At 36.8% G+C, this 14,648-nt stretch overlaps 1 protein-coding gene across 1 annotated transcript in view; it reads right to left on the reverse strand.

Moving 5' to 3' along the window:
* Positions 1–14,648, reverse strand: part of TAFA5 (TAFA chemokine like family member 5) — a gene marked incomplete at both ends in the record, with an annotated part of 415,000 nt that overhangs the window by 49,079 nt on the left and 351,273 nt on the right. The window contains one exon of the mRNA XM_084293440.1: positions 6,695–6,822. Within this exon, the coding sequence (XP_084149566.1) occupies positions 6,695–6,822 (128 nt within the window). The remainder of the gene's footprint in view (positions 1–6,694; positions 6,823–14,648) is intronic.

Consider the following 14,648-nt stretch of genomic DNA (forward strand, 5'->3'; position numbering starts at 1 on the left):
TGACAAGGGTGATGGGGATGGAATGGTGTGTGTGTGTCACTGTACTGATACCAGAATAGGACTGCATGTTTTTGAACAGACTAATAATTGAAGCCATACTAATATGCAAGAGAACTTGTGTATTGGGAAGCAATAGCATGATCTAACTGTAATTAGGTTCCTTAGCTTCATGAGAACATTATTTTTATTTAGATTCATCAATGCACAATGGACTTAAGACATGCACTCATGAAGATCTTCCTTCCACTTTATTTGTAAGTTTGCCCTTAGCTGTTTACTCTTGTCTAATACAAGATCTATAAACATGACTTAAACTCTCTGAGATTTAATTCAGACAACTCACATGCTAACTTGCTTAAAATTTAACAGAAAGGAATCTAGTTCCAGCAGTGAAATTATGACCTATTTATAAACAATGATATCTTTTGTGTGAATGTTAGTACAACCAGGAAAAATACTAAATCGATCAAAAAATATTAAAAGGCTCAGTGAAAGCACTGGACCGTGATTAGGGCTGATCTTGTAGATATGTAGTTACATCAGACTGAGAAGTAAATTATGAGTTACTTAATTCTGGTAGTTCATATTTACAGTTACACATCTAAATATCACATTTTTTTTAAATCTTAACAATACCTGCAGAGAAGGTGTTCATATTCTAAACTTTCTCAACATGGTATGTGGTTTTACAAGGTAAAACATATAAAAGGTAGCTCAGTCTAGCTGCTAATTATGTGGTAGTGGTCTCTGTACTGGGTCTGGCTGGGATGTTAACTTTCCCTGCAGCAGCCCATACAGTGCTGTACTCTGCACTTGTAGCTGGAACAGCAGTGTTATCACACCAGTGTTGTGTCTACTGCTGAGCAGCACTGGCACAGCATCGGCCTCTCTCTAACCCTCCTAGGGCAGCTGACCTAAACCAACCAAAGGGATATTCCATACCATATGATGTCACACTCAGCAATAAAAGGTGGAAACAGGAAGAAGAGGGGAGGGTTGGGCTCTCGTTGTGAAAACGTTAATCCTCCTCCCAAACACCGGCTACGTGTGTTGACGCCCTGCTTCAAGGATGTGGTCAACCATTGCTCGTTTGTGGGAAGTAGAGAGTAATTTCTTTCCTCTGCACTTCCACATAGCCTTCATTTATTTTATTTGTTTGTTTTCCTCCCTTCTTTTTATTTTCCCTTTCCCCCTCCCTTTTCCCCTTTCCCTTTTTATTTCCCTTTAGTTAAATTGTTTAGTTAATAATAATCTTTATTTAATTATTATTATTATTTCCCTTTAATTAAATTATCCTTATCTCAACCCGTGAGTTGTTCTTTGCTTTACTTCTCCTCCTCCTCATCTAAAAAGAGGGGGAGTGAGAGAGCAGTTGTGGGGTTTAGCTGCCTAGCACGGTAAAACCACCACGGCTTTATTCAAATACCAATTTCAGAAAAACCTTGCCAAGACATGAATTAGTTCTAGAGGCCTTTGTGATGCATAATGCATGATGAAGAAATGGTCTCAGAGCTCATGAAACTCTGAATGGCTGACAGCAGGTGCTACAAATAGAGAGTTCTTAGTGACATTAAGGATAGTGACTTTTCTTAATCCACAATTCTAGAAATCCAGAAAGAAATTTATAGTGAAAATGACTGAGGATGATCTGCAAGAGGATCAGCCTGAAGAAACAATATATTTCACCACATACGTATATTTCACCACACAGGGCTCTTTCTGCTGCTCTTAAGATCTCTCACAAGGCCGGGTAGGCATGCAATCACAAAGAGGGCCACACAGAAAAAGAGAAGACAAAGACATTGCGACTCACTATGGTGTATGTATATGGGCTTCAAAACTAGGATGTATGCACTCCTGGTCTCGTAGCTTAAATATAGTCCAAGATCCCCAGCAGTCTTGGCCATGAATAATAGAAAATTCAGGATCATCGCTTCCTCCTACTTGTTTCTGAATACTATTCTTTGGACTGAGATGAAGGGATACAACTGCCTCCTGAAAAATGTCCTCTGTAATTTTGGCCTCTGTGTAGTGTTCCTTTTACAGTTAGGAGAGAGGGAACTTGGTAGATGACCTGCTGACAAGTAGGTCTAATGCATCTGTTTTGTAAGTTGATCACTTCTGATGAAGGGGAAGAAGGAAACTTAATTTGGTATGGCATGCAGGCTTGAATCATTCCACTGCTCTAATCTTGTGCTGTCTGAAAGCTTATTTTGGTAGGTATTGTGTGCTGGAATGACACACAACTAGAACTGGTCAAAAAACTTCCCAAAACAGCTTAACCAAATACAATCAGCTAACCTGCAGAACTATGAAATGCACATTTATACACACTCAGAGCTGGAATGTAGGTGAAACTAAGTACAGGAATTATGTGGGGTTATGTGAATATCGAACAACAACATGAGTATCACCAATAAGGACATTTATAAATGTATTTGTATTTTTCAGTTACTCTGAATTTCTAAACCTCTTAAAATGTTAACTCAGGTCTCCCAGATTCACTAAGGTAAGATGCTAGGGATCTTTAATCTTATTGTTACTGCTGGGGAAACTGAGGCAGAGAGGTTCAGTGACTTACCCAAGGCCACAGAGGGAGTCACTGTCAGAGCCGGGATTAGAGCTCAGGAGTTTCTGACTCCCAGTCCCAAGCTCAGACCACTAGACCATGGCCTCAGGACATTTCCATCTGGTCTTCAGTCTAAAAAAAAGTAAATTCTCAAGTATGTTACAAGTATGTAACATATTATATATATTTTTTTCACTTGAATGTAATGGTATGAATGAGAACACATTGCTTGTAAATCAATGATGAAAAGCAAACCAGTACATTTTAACCAATCTACCTTTATCATACCTATGTGTATGATACAGATCTGCAGAAAAATCTTTATTCAAGTTGCAGCCAATAAAAGCAGCTATTGTATTTCTCAGGGTAAAGAACAAATTGCCTTTCCAACCCAGCCAGCATGTCATTTATATTAAAGGCAAGGAATGCTAAGTTGCTCTGTGTGCAAGTAAACTCTATTAAGAAAGTCACGTCCCTTGGTGAAGCTAGATCCTTAGTAAATTTTACTAGCTAAGCACTGAGCTCCATGTCAGAGTAATTACACCTTTTATCCACTGTGAGCTCTCTCTTAGCTTCTTCACTCTTTAATTTCCCACTTCAGCTAATTTAGCAGTAAAATCACAAAGGTTTTAAAAGGTTAGCTACTGAGGAACTGGCACATGAGTGTTCTGTTAAGCTCCATGCATTGAAACCACATCATGTAGAAGAAGGAATTAATTAAGTAACAATTAAGTAGTGATGGATCATTGACAACATATATACACTTTGGTGCTAAAATTAATCTCCCCTGTAAAGCCAATATATTGTGTATCTTCTCGTTTATGTACTGGCTTTTTTTTTTTTTTTTTCTCTTGAAATATAAAATGGATAAGCTTCTCAGCAATCTGAAAAAAAAAATCACATCTTTTCTGGCACTATTGAATCTACATACTATCTTAACATATATAACTTCATATTTTTTAAAAAAAGAATTTAAAGTGTAATGAGAGTAGCAAAATTTGTAAGGCAGGTGATTTTAAAGACTGTAAGGACATCTGTTATATGAAAGTACTTAGTATGTTGAAAGTGCTAACAATTGTGTTGTATTCTCTTGCTGTCTTCTTTTACAAGTTGCCATATTGTTTCCTTGTATGGACAGTCAGCTGCTTAATACATAGATTGGCAGTTAGCCCAGTCAATCCTTGATTCTAAAAGCCTCTTAGCAGATGAAAAATCCTTGGTTCATTCACACCTTGTAGAAAGGATGACAGGGCAGAAGTGACATCCAGATCCATTTAGAGTATACTTTTGAGCCTGATTCTCCTTTGCCTTGCACCTTATGTAGCCATTTATAGCTGTGCAAAGTGAGCACAAAAAGGATTTAAAACACTCTTACCCATGTGAGGGGAGAATTCTGATTTGGTTGCATTATTTCCAGAGGTGATTACAAAAAGTGCCACATAGTGAAAAAATCTGGCTCTGCATAAAGGTAGTCTAAAGAATTTTGACACAAAGCATAAAGTAGCAGTTTACAGAAATTTGTGCTTTGAAGCAAAAGGTATTTTCATATGCTATTTGTTTGTTATTTTTATAGGGAAAATATTAAATGTTAAACTCATCTACAGAGAATGAATGCTGTTTCATACTTGTTTTTGCAGAATCATATTTAACTAGAAGTCCTATAATATATTCTCACATAAGAAGGAATTCATGCCTTGGGTAGAATCCCCCCTAGTTCTACCTTTTCACGTGTTACTTCTAAACCCAATTCTTCAAAAGTTACACATAACCATTTGGAATCTAAGCAAAATTTGGTATTAACACAACAGCTAGTCTCAGTCCATCAGAGTTCAATACTGTTCTGGCCACAGTACAGGTAGTAAATAATTGTCTTCAACATTTACCAGTGATCTCTCTGCTAAATGATCTATCACCACTATAACAATCCAAGACCTAGTGTCAAGCATCTTCACAATACCAACTAATATAAGCAGGAAAGGCCTGCAAATACTAGATTAACAAATGTGAGTTAACAAAACTGGTAGTTAGCAAATTAAGTACCTAATGTGGCTATCACTGCAGATATAGTTAAGAATTATTTCCACTTAATAATATATTTAATGTATATTCACGTCATATGTTAGGTCATTCATTTCCCAATACTTCCTGGTGACCATTTTCCTAGTCTTTCCTAGCATAGTTCTGATCCTTTCCGCTATACTTAGATGCAACAATGGGCCTGACAACTCAGGTGTGGATTACGACTAATACTGCATTATGTCTTGGGGTTTCTTTTTGTTTGCCTTTTTTTTTTTTCCTTCCTGTTCTGGATTCAGAGCTTCTTTAAACATTCTGAGTTGCTAGTCTGGCTTGACTGAAAAGTACTGTGTGTTTGTTGTGTGTCTGCATGTGTGATACCAACTGTTGAAGGCTGCTTGATGTTAGATGAGGGCTTATGCTCAGAGCTGTTCTATAGTTGGCTCTTTGGCAGAATAACTCCTCTCCAATGACAACTCCATGCTTTGTGTGGGGGAGATTCTGCTTAATAATATTATACTTGTCATAGCCATAATTTAACTGAGATGGGGCATGATTATAATTTCTCGTGTTAATCAAAATCATGAATCATTCAATTCATGTCAATAGCATTAAAGAGCTACACTAACAAGTAAGAGTTCAGAATCAGGCTTCTGGTGTTAAATCTAAAAGGATATCTGAAACCTTTTATTAAAAATAGAAAATGAAGGATACATCCTCTGCTTACTTTGCATTACTCAGCCATGCTGTTAGCATAAAACATCAAATAAAGAACTATAATGACAGCTGATAATGTATCATGGTACATGGGTTATCTGTTTACCACAAGTACAGAAAACACTTCCGCATTAACAAGACTTAAGATAATACTATCAACATGACAAAGTTATTATATTAGGTCTCCTTGACTCGGAAGCCAACATTAGAGTTTAAACTATTTATTCCCTTCCTGTCCTTTTTTTTTTTTTTTTTTTTTTTTTTGAAGGACATAAAGGCAAACAATATTTAAGTAAGACCTCAGAAAAGGAGTTAGCTTTGCAGCCCTGTCCATAATGAAAATTACATCTAGCAAGTATAAGAGCATCAAAATAGTGATCATAATTCATAGAGTTTGCTTTGCATATATCTTAGAAAGTCTTATCAAATATTCAGTCTTTTTATAAAAGAGAAAAAAATATAATTTTCTAAAATATAGATATTCTAAAGCTCTAAAAGGCTTTGTACTGCTGTCTGTCTCCTCCTCAGACAGAGAAATTGTGCAGGGGATGATGGGCCTTAATTTAGTCCTCATTAATAAGTACTTTTAAGACAAAATATTCTTGCAATTGCCCTTATTTAAATTACACTCAAGCTCCCTGTAAATCTAAAAAAGATTATAGGGGAAAAATCATGTCAAGAGGTCTAGCAAGCTATCCTCTATTATACTTCTCAAGATTTTTTTCCATTTCTGAAGTTAGGAAATTATTGGCATTTGAGTATATTTTCTAGAAATGTTTGATATATTACAGGTCCTAGAAACTATCACTGCCGTATACATGCTCAAATTCACTACAAGTGCATGTGCCAAGATACCAAATCAAAGATTTGAGGTTTCTATCAATAAACTGGGATCAAAATGAAGCTAAAAATATAAGCGTTCTTCTACTAGGACTTCTATAGGTCTCACCAATTCTCTCGTTGAAAACTAAAGATCTATCTGTGCAACTTGCTTTTCCAGTATGGTAGGAATAGCAAAAACATTTCTTCCCCATTTCCTAGTGAAAGCTTTCTTTTTGCCCTGCTAGACCATGTGTTCAGTTTTGTATTTTACACTTCCTCTCATACAGTGAAGGAGTAAGACACTGTCTTCAGTCTGAACACGTGTTAAACCACTGGTCCCTTTTAAGAAAACCTTGAATAATTTCCACTCTTGTAAGCATTACACATTTTTACTTTCTTTGTGGTAACTTTGCTATGCATTGCAATAAGCACACTTGGACTCATAGATTAATTATAAGGCACCAGACCTTACTTATCTGTACTGAAAAAAACAATTAGAAAACTCACTCTTTTTCAGTAAACCACAGTGGAAAAGAAACTAAGGAAATACAGAAAAAAGAAGTGACTTACCGTGGTTGTCTTTATCCGACCTCCTGGTTGTGTACAGGTCCAGCCTGATTTATTGATTAGCAAATCACAGCCTTCTCCTTCTAAACATGGAAGCATTTCACACCACTGTTTTGTTTTGATAATTCGTGCTGAACAGAAAAAAATAAAAATAAAAACAGGTTTGCAGGAGAGTTCACATTTCTCTTATCTCTAAGCACTTTCTCATTAGAGTTGTCTATTTTCATAATCTAATAATGCTACCATAGGTTATGATTCACAAAATTATTTGCACCTGCTGTGCCAACTAATTTCATTATAAAAATAAATCTTAAAAAACAACAACAACAAACGAAATATAGCCCTGTTGTACATAAAAAGAACACAGAAGTTAGCTAACTTTTTAATGCCATGCTTCTTACAGTCATTGAAATAGTGTTTGGAATGCTAACCACTGGAGCCTTATTATTCTAAGTAATCATTATATAAGGTAGCCTAAACATGACCCATGCCGGTATCCATTGTGTTATACACTGTATAAACCTGATACTTCTTATTCTGAAGAGCTTACAGAGAGAATAGACATGAGAGCGAGTGTAGAGAGAAATGCAATAATCAGTTAAAGAGGTCAACATAATGGCAGCAGCTGTGAAACTGCAATACTCACACCGGTAGGCAGAGTTAGAGGCAGGCACTAGGAACATAAGCAGGATGTGACAGCAGGCTGAGGGGAGGCCTCATGGCATCTCCTTCGTGAGGGGGGTGGAGGGATGGGTGCTGAGCTCTGCTCTCTGGGGACAGCAACAGGACCTGAGGGAGCAGCATGGAGCTGAGACAGGGGAGGGTCAGGCTGGGTATTACAGAATCACAGAATCACAGAATTTCTAGGTTGGAAGAGACCTCAAGATCATCGAGTCCAACCTCTGACCTAACACTAACAGACCCCACTAAACCACATCCCCACGCCAAATGGGCTGCCATGGCCACCACCACTTGCAGTGTGTGAATTAGGGCATCGATGCTGAGTTTTTTGTGGGTTTGGTTTGGTTGTTTTCTTCTTCTTTTCCAAGAAGACAAAAGGAGAGGAAATTTCAGGCTGCAGTGAGCTGCGTACTCAGGCCATTTTCATTCAGCTGAACACAAATGAAATTTGTAAAACAGTATTAAGCTGAAGGTGGTGGCAAAGGGAAAGGTTCTTCACCCACTGGGTGGTTGGGCACTGGAACAGGCTGCCCAGGGCAGTGGGCACAGCACTGAGCCTGCTGGAGCTCAAGAAGCATTTGGACAATGCTTTTAGACATAGGGTCTGATTTTTGACTTTTGGGTGGTCCTGTGTGGAGCCAGGAGTTGGACTCAATGATCCTTGTAGGTTACTTCCAACTCAGGAATCCATTCTCTGATTCTATGCTCAGGGAAGCAAAAGTGAGGAAATCATGGGGAAGGAGACAATAAGCAGAGGGAAAAGAATTGAACAAGTTATTACCCTATTACTACAGGGGAAAGGAGGTCTAGTCAGAAAGGTGAAGGTCGCTAAGTATCTGAAAGATGCTGGGTTGCGCACTTTGTGTGCTGTTAGTGCTTAGTGTCTCAACTAAGCTGGCTCTGCAAAATATCCTGAAGGTCACATAGCAAGTAGTCATGGAACAAGAGAGCTCTGACTGCATTAAAGTGGATGTGGAACAACTGTAGGGAGATTTTTTTTTTTGTTTTTTCCCAAGCCAGGTAGAACAGTAGGTTTAATTCCTGTAAACTTATTTCTGGGTTATAATACTACAGCATCTGAGTTCAGCTCTGTAGTATCTGGGTTCATTCTGGAAGCATATTAATTAATATTACTAATATCAAACATTTTGTAATTCTTTCACTCTATCCCTGGAGGCAAAATTGTATGGTGGAGTGTTAGTTTGGGATACTTTTTATAAAATGCATATACAGACACAGAATTTCTTGCATTGTGCCATATGTTCATGCTAAATTAGGTAAGGCTCCCAAAACAATCTATTTTTTACTCAGACTGTAAGGTTTGTAATCCACAGAAAATGGTCTTCATTTCCTTCAGAGATCATCTTGACAATATTAGACTAGGCTATGAAAAAGCTTTGCCACCTCAACTTGTACATATAAGTGTGTTTCAGGATTCAATGAGAGAACAAATTCCACATATAAGGACACAGATCATGTTCTCTTCTATGTTCACATGTGACACTATTCTCAGAGTCATGCAATGAATCTTCAAAAATCACAAGCCAAACAAAAAGAGAGCTACAGGGGAAAGAAGTGTACATGAAGCTTCTGGTGTTTCAAATTAATGTCAGGTTCAAGGAGCTTAAAAGCAGGCACATACCCGGTGGCAGTGGCAGCTCTTTGTGCTCACCTGAATATGTGATTCAGCCAACTTACCCTCCTGACTTCCTCTGTCTGGAACTACTTAAGAATACAATTCCCAATGCCGCTAGATCATAGCAAGAAATAGAACTATAGTTTAAAGTCTTCTAATAAAATCCTTTCCAATATTTTGACATGAAACAACTTGTGTCCTCAGTTCCGGTACAATTGTTGGTAAGCTCTAGCAATATAACGAACACTGGTTTCTTTCAGTGGAAGTTCAATCTGAAACTCATATTAAGATTTTCATTATAAAAACTACTTTAACTCCCAAACATCTACATAGGAATTTGCTCTGTTCATTAGGTATTATATATCACCAGAGGAATGATTCCCAAACAATTTTCATAACCACAATTTTTTTTGAAGCAGATCCACTAAGTTTTTATGAAACATTATATATATATATATATTTATATATAATCAGATTGTACTTGGGGTTCATAGGTACTGCTCTGTTGAGAAGTGGATTGTGTCAGTTTTCAAGGCTAACATCTCCTATGTAACAGATAATAGCGACATTCTTCCTGAATGCATCCTTACTGAGTGTGCATTCAGTTGCAGACTTGACAGGAAAACCTTAGTAAAATGTTAACAACTAACCTCACCCATTTGCATTTATATATTTTGTGATTCACATATTGAAATGGCTATTTCTATCAATGTCTCAACAATATGAAGGCTCAGTAAAAGACTGAATAGTCAGTTAAACTCAAAATATTTATATTAGATTGCCTCTGCTATCTCAGGTGGAAGGTTTTCCTGGAAACATAATTTGAACTAATCTTCAAAAATATTTTTCTTTCCTCTGTGGATTACTCTTGATACTTGCTTGCTTGCTATCTTAGAATGCAGCTATCTGTAATATCACAAATACATGAAGCCATTGCTCTGGGTATTGGCTATATCCACACAAATTTAAAACATACCCAGAGAATTTTACAGAACATAAAATCTAAAACATATCTTAAGACTAGCTTATGCATCTATATAATTTTATTTATTTATTTATTTTTAAATAATCAGCTCACATGGTCTAAAGTGCTCTAGCTCCAGGGCTGCCTCCAGTGCTGCAGCCCTGGTGTTCTGACCCACACTGACGGTACTGTCTGCTTCCCAGGATCTCTCTCCTCTTACAAATCTTCATGTCCCTCCTATACTGCTCTTTCCAAGATGACACATTTTACTCTCTCTTATCCCTCCCCCCCTCAAGTCTCTGCAATTCCCTGGTACAGTTTAATCCAGCAGGTGCCTTCCTCCATAACAGGGTTAGTTTTATGTAAAACCTTCCAGACAATTCATATAACAATTTCATATAACACATGTGGATTCATATTCCTGTCTTAACAGGCCTTGTTTTATGGGCCATATGCCAAAAGTAAGCCAGGTGGGCCAGCTGAAGTATTTATACAGACATACAGTTCTGTTAAGCACATGCAGCCACATCAGAGGCTATATCCATATCTGTGGGATTATGCCTATTTTTGCATTTTTACTTTTCAGTTTGCCCACTATAGCAGAGTATCACGGTGAAACTAAATATATAATGCAGGGAGCAAAGCATACAACCATTTTATCAGCACAATATCAAGAATTTCTATCAGTAATTTGAAATGAGTTACACTACTCGAAGCAAAGGAATACAATGTATTTCCTGAGGCAGTATAGTTGCATTTTTACTGTGTATATTCACTGGGGGTGAAATTCAGCCTTCTACAGACAGACAGCAAAAAGCCTATCACACTCTTCAAACCCACTCCAACCTCTATTATAAAGAATTAAGTGGCACTTAAATGATACATAGGCTTTGTGCAAGCTTTCTGCAAAGAACTGAATTTCATCTTAAGAATCTGATCTGACACTGCTTTGCATCTCCTAAGAAGGGCTGTGCCCTTTCACTTAAGCTGAAGTTAATAGGAACTGACGGTGCTCAGCACATGGTAGAATTAGTTTCCTGGGTAATGCCATTTGAACTGGAGAACAAATGGGGCCTATCCAAGGGCTTCTCATACAAACAGGTCTGACGTGCCAGGCAGACAGAGGTGATACCAACATGATGCCAAGCTACCCACTAAAATGTTCTTAAACATTCTGTTGAATAAAACATTTCACAATGGATTTCCAATGGAGCTGTTAAAAAAAAATAAATATAAAATAATAATAGTAAAAGCTCCATCCAAAAACTGAGAAGTGTTCCAGAACACCCTGGATGATTTTCTGCTAAATATTGCAATTAGACGTGTTTTGTCTCTAAGCTTCTCAGCTAGTTTAACATCATATGTATACTTTTCTATGGAAAAACAGATTTATTTTCTATAGATTCTTTTCACACATTCATTCCACATTCATATAGTTATTGATGGCTGCATCTCCACTCAATCTCACAACGGAAAATCATTAAGTTTTGTTATAGCAGAAAGTGAGATAAATTTGAATAGTGGCAGTAAATGCAAAAACTTACAGCTGTGTAAAATAGAAAAAAATGATTAACAATGTCAGACTGTAAAAGATTTAAAAAAAATGTTGGTGAATGTACTTGGAAATAATAATAAAAATAAAAAAGTGTATTATTTTTTCATTGAATAAGAATGTTGGTAAAAACAGCATTTAGATACTGATAATATGAGTTTGGGATATACCATGGTCTTAGGCATGAAAAGTGGTGTGTGAATTGAATATTTACAAATCATAATGAAAATCATGGTAGAAGTCAGTCGGTTCCAGGTGCCTGAGGTAGCAAATGGAAGATTCTGTGTAACGGAGAGCAGGGAAGATTTCTTCCAAGCCCAAGTGGAATACAGAGTTTTTAAACGTGCTTCTTAAATGATGACTTAGATTGCCTGTAATTCTTACAAAATGATATTCTACTTCACAGTATTTTTTTCAGTGATGACTTCTTGTACTTAATGCAAAATGTAAAGTATGCATTGGAGAAAATATTTCCTTTTTGATTTTCATACCTTATTTCATTGTTGTTTTCCTTAAACTTTGAAGAAAGCTCATCACTGTAGCTGATTCACAAAGTTCAGGAATGCCATTGGGGATTCATTAGTTTAGATGTAGCTTTATATTTATCCTAGTGATCCCTTTCCCCCTTTAAAGAGGATCTATGCCTATTATTATTGATCACCTCCAGCTGATCCCAAATGGTTCCATCATCTCACACCTCACATCTCACTACATCCATATTCTCTTTACCTCATGTTTTTTCTATTTCTTCTTCCATTTTATTCAGCTGTAATCTGCCTCCTTTACTATTTTAACTTTCCTCCAACCATTTCTATCCTCTGCCTGATTCAGTACATACAGAATCTACCTACCAAAAAACTTTGCAGAACTTCTTTTGTTTAGCTAGTTTTACCTAGGACTGCTAAATTATGTTAATTATCCCTATTTTGTACATAAGTTAATTGACTTGCCCAAGGTTACAAAACATTTTTTTGCAGTGCTAAAAGCAAAACATAGTGGTTGTTTGTCCAGAGACCTTTCTTTGTCCCATTTAATACATATATATGAGAAATTAACCAGAAAATAATTTTATGAAAGTAATAGGCTTTTAAAAATATTTATCAGTTAGATTGCAACAGCAGAAGAGTCCAGCAGAAACACAAGCTGAATCAGAGTTCTTTAACAAGACATTGCAATCATGAACTGTCTTTAGTGCAGCAATTTGACTGCAATAGTGTATAAGTCCCAAACATTAATCTATTTTACTATACAACAAGGAAACATCACAAAGCTTAGATACCTTTTACAGCAGTTATTCTACTCCACTTAAAACACTGGAAGCAGTGTTAATTCACAGAGTTAGCTCGTCTCAATTATTTATAGGACATCTAAACCAAAGACTATTCAGTTCTAAGAACAGCAATATAGCAATGTCTAGACACCCATTTTGTCATTTTGCACTTGCTGTCAAGACTGGGAGGGAGCTTGAGAAATACATGGAAAAAAATGTTCTCCTGCAGGCTACCAAGAAGCTGCAAATTGACAACAGGTAACGAGATGAAAAGTAGAAAACTGAATGACAGGGCAGAGGCTCTTTGTGCAGCTCACCCCAATCATTGCTGCAGTAAGGGAGAAATCTTATTGCATCCCCATGGTTAAGAAGAAACCTTCAATATTGACATGTTCCATACAGATGAAAGGATGACAGATTTGGTTTAATGGAAACTGCACCACGAGCAATGTATTTTGGGGAGGAGCAGGAGATGATCTCCGAATTATGCACTCATCCATGTCATCCCAAACTAGCACTGCCTAAGGAACACTCCTGCTAGTTAGAGGCATAATCCCTAGGAATTCAGCTGTGGCATGAGGTGGATGAAGCTGTGTGAATACCTAGCAACCTCCATAAACCACAGCAGCACAGGTTTAATTTCAAAACTACTGCATTCAGCAAGGCATCCTGGCATCTGTTTAATTTTATGAAGGTACCTAATGTTTTGCTGAATCTTCATAAAATTCTTTCAAATAAATACATACTGACAACTTAAGAATAAGAAACTTCAAAGATATTGCAACAAATTAGAAATGGCTATTAATACATATTAAATCCCCAGAATACTAGACAGAGGATGAAAACAAAACAAACAAACAAAAAATACAATTAAACAAGATTCTGCAAGCACTCTAATGAAATTCAACAGCTCTTATCTTCTTTCCCGTTGGTGTCTCCCAATAACAGAATTTCCTCATTACGATACACCAATCAATAAATAAATACCCGAACTATGAAAATAAATATATAAGAGTAAATGCACAGGAACAAAAGATATCTAACCTTCTGTAGTGAATAAACAAGCATGTATTTATGTGACATCTCTCTTCAGTTTTTTGAAAGTCCTAAAAGTACGTGATTCAGTGATCTAGTGATAGATATCTCAGATTGATCTACATCCAGATGTTCAAATACCTGTATGACTGAAGCACTATCCTAAAATGGAAAATGCCCTACAAATCAGTTTCACAGTCGATTTATGTCTGTTTCAATTTAAAGTTTCAAGGGCCAATTTTCTTCTGTTTATAATTGCGCTCATTTGAGACTGTAGTATATCTCTGCATTCGTTCTCAACCTCTTGGCCTTTCTCTGGCAATTACTACAATTGTTCGCATGGAAAAGCAGTACAGCAAATATAACACATCTTTTTCAACTGCTTATAAAACAATCTAACTGTTAGAAACAGAAAAAAAATGCAGTATCATTTGCCAAGTCTTGCAGGGTCACAGCAAGCATTCTGAGAGTCATACTAAATAATAAATGCAGAAAAAATATACATGTTAGAGTTTTCTGGAGACATATTACAAGTGTTACTAGCCTCTTCTAAAGTACTGTTTTCTAACTATGTATCACAAGGCCAATATTTTCAATAGGCAGCCTGCCCCACAATTTTAGGCCAATTCAGAACTTGCCTGAATGCCCAAAGATGTACATATTCACAACTTTTCAATCTGTGAATGATCTAGCACTTCATTGTCTGTGGGTAGTTAGCATTTGCCATCTAATAAGAGATGCTAATTGAACACCTACCCCTAGAGAAAGCCTTTGTCAGGACTCTGTGTCTTCTGTTGCTGTCCCCTGCTGTTCTGCTCT

This window comes from Netta rufina, assembly GCF_964035555.1.
Source record: "Netta rufina genome assembly, chromosome: 1".
In the NCBI taxonomy this organism is placed as follows: Eukaryota; Metazoa; Chordata; class Aves; order Anseriformes; family Anatidae; genus Netta; species Netta rufina.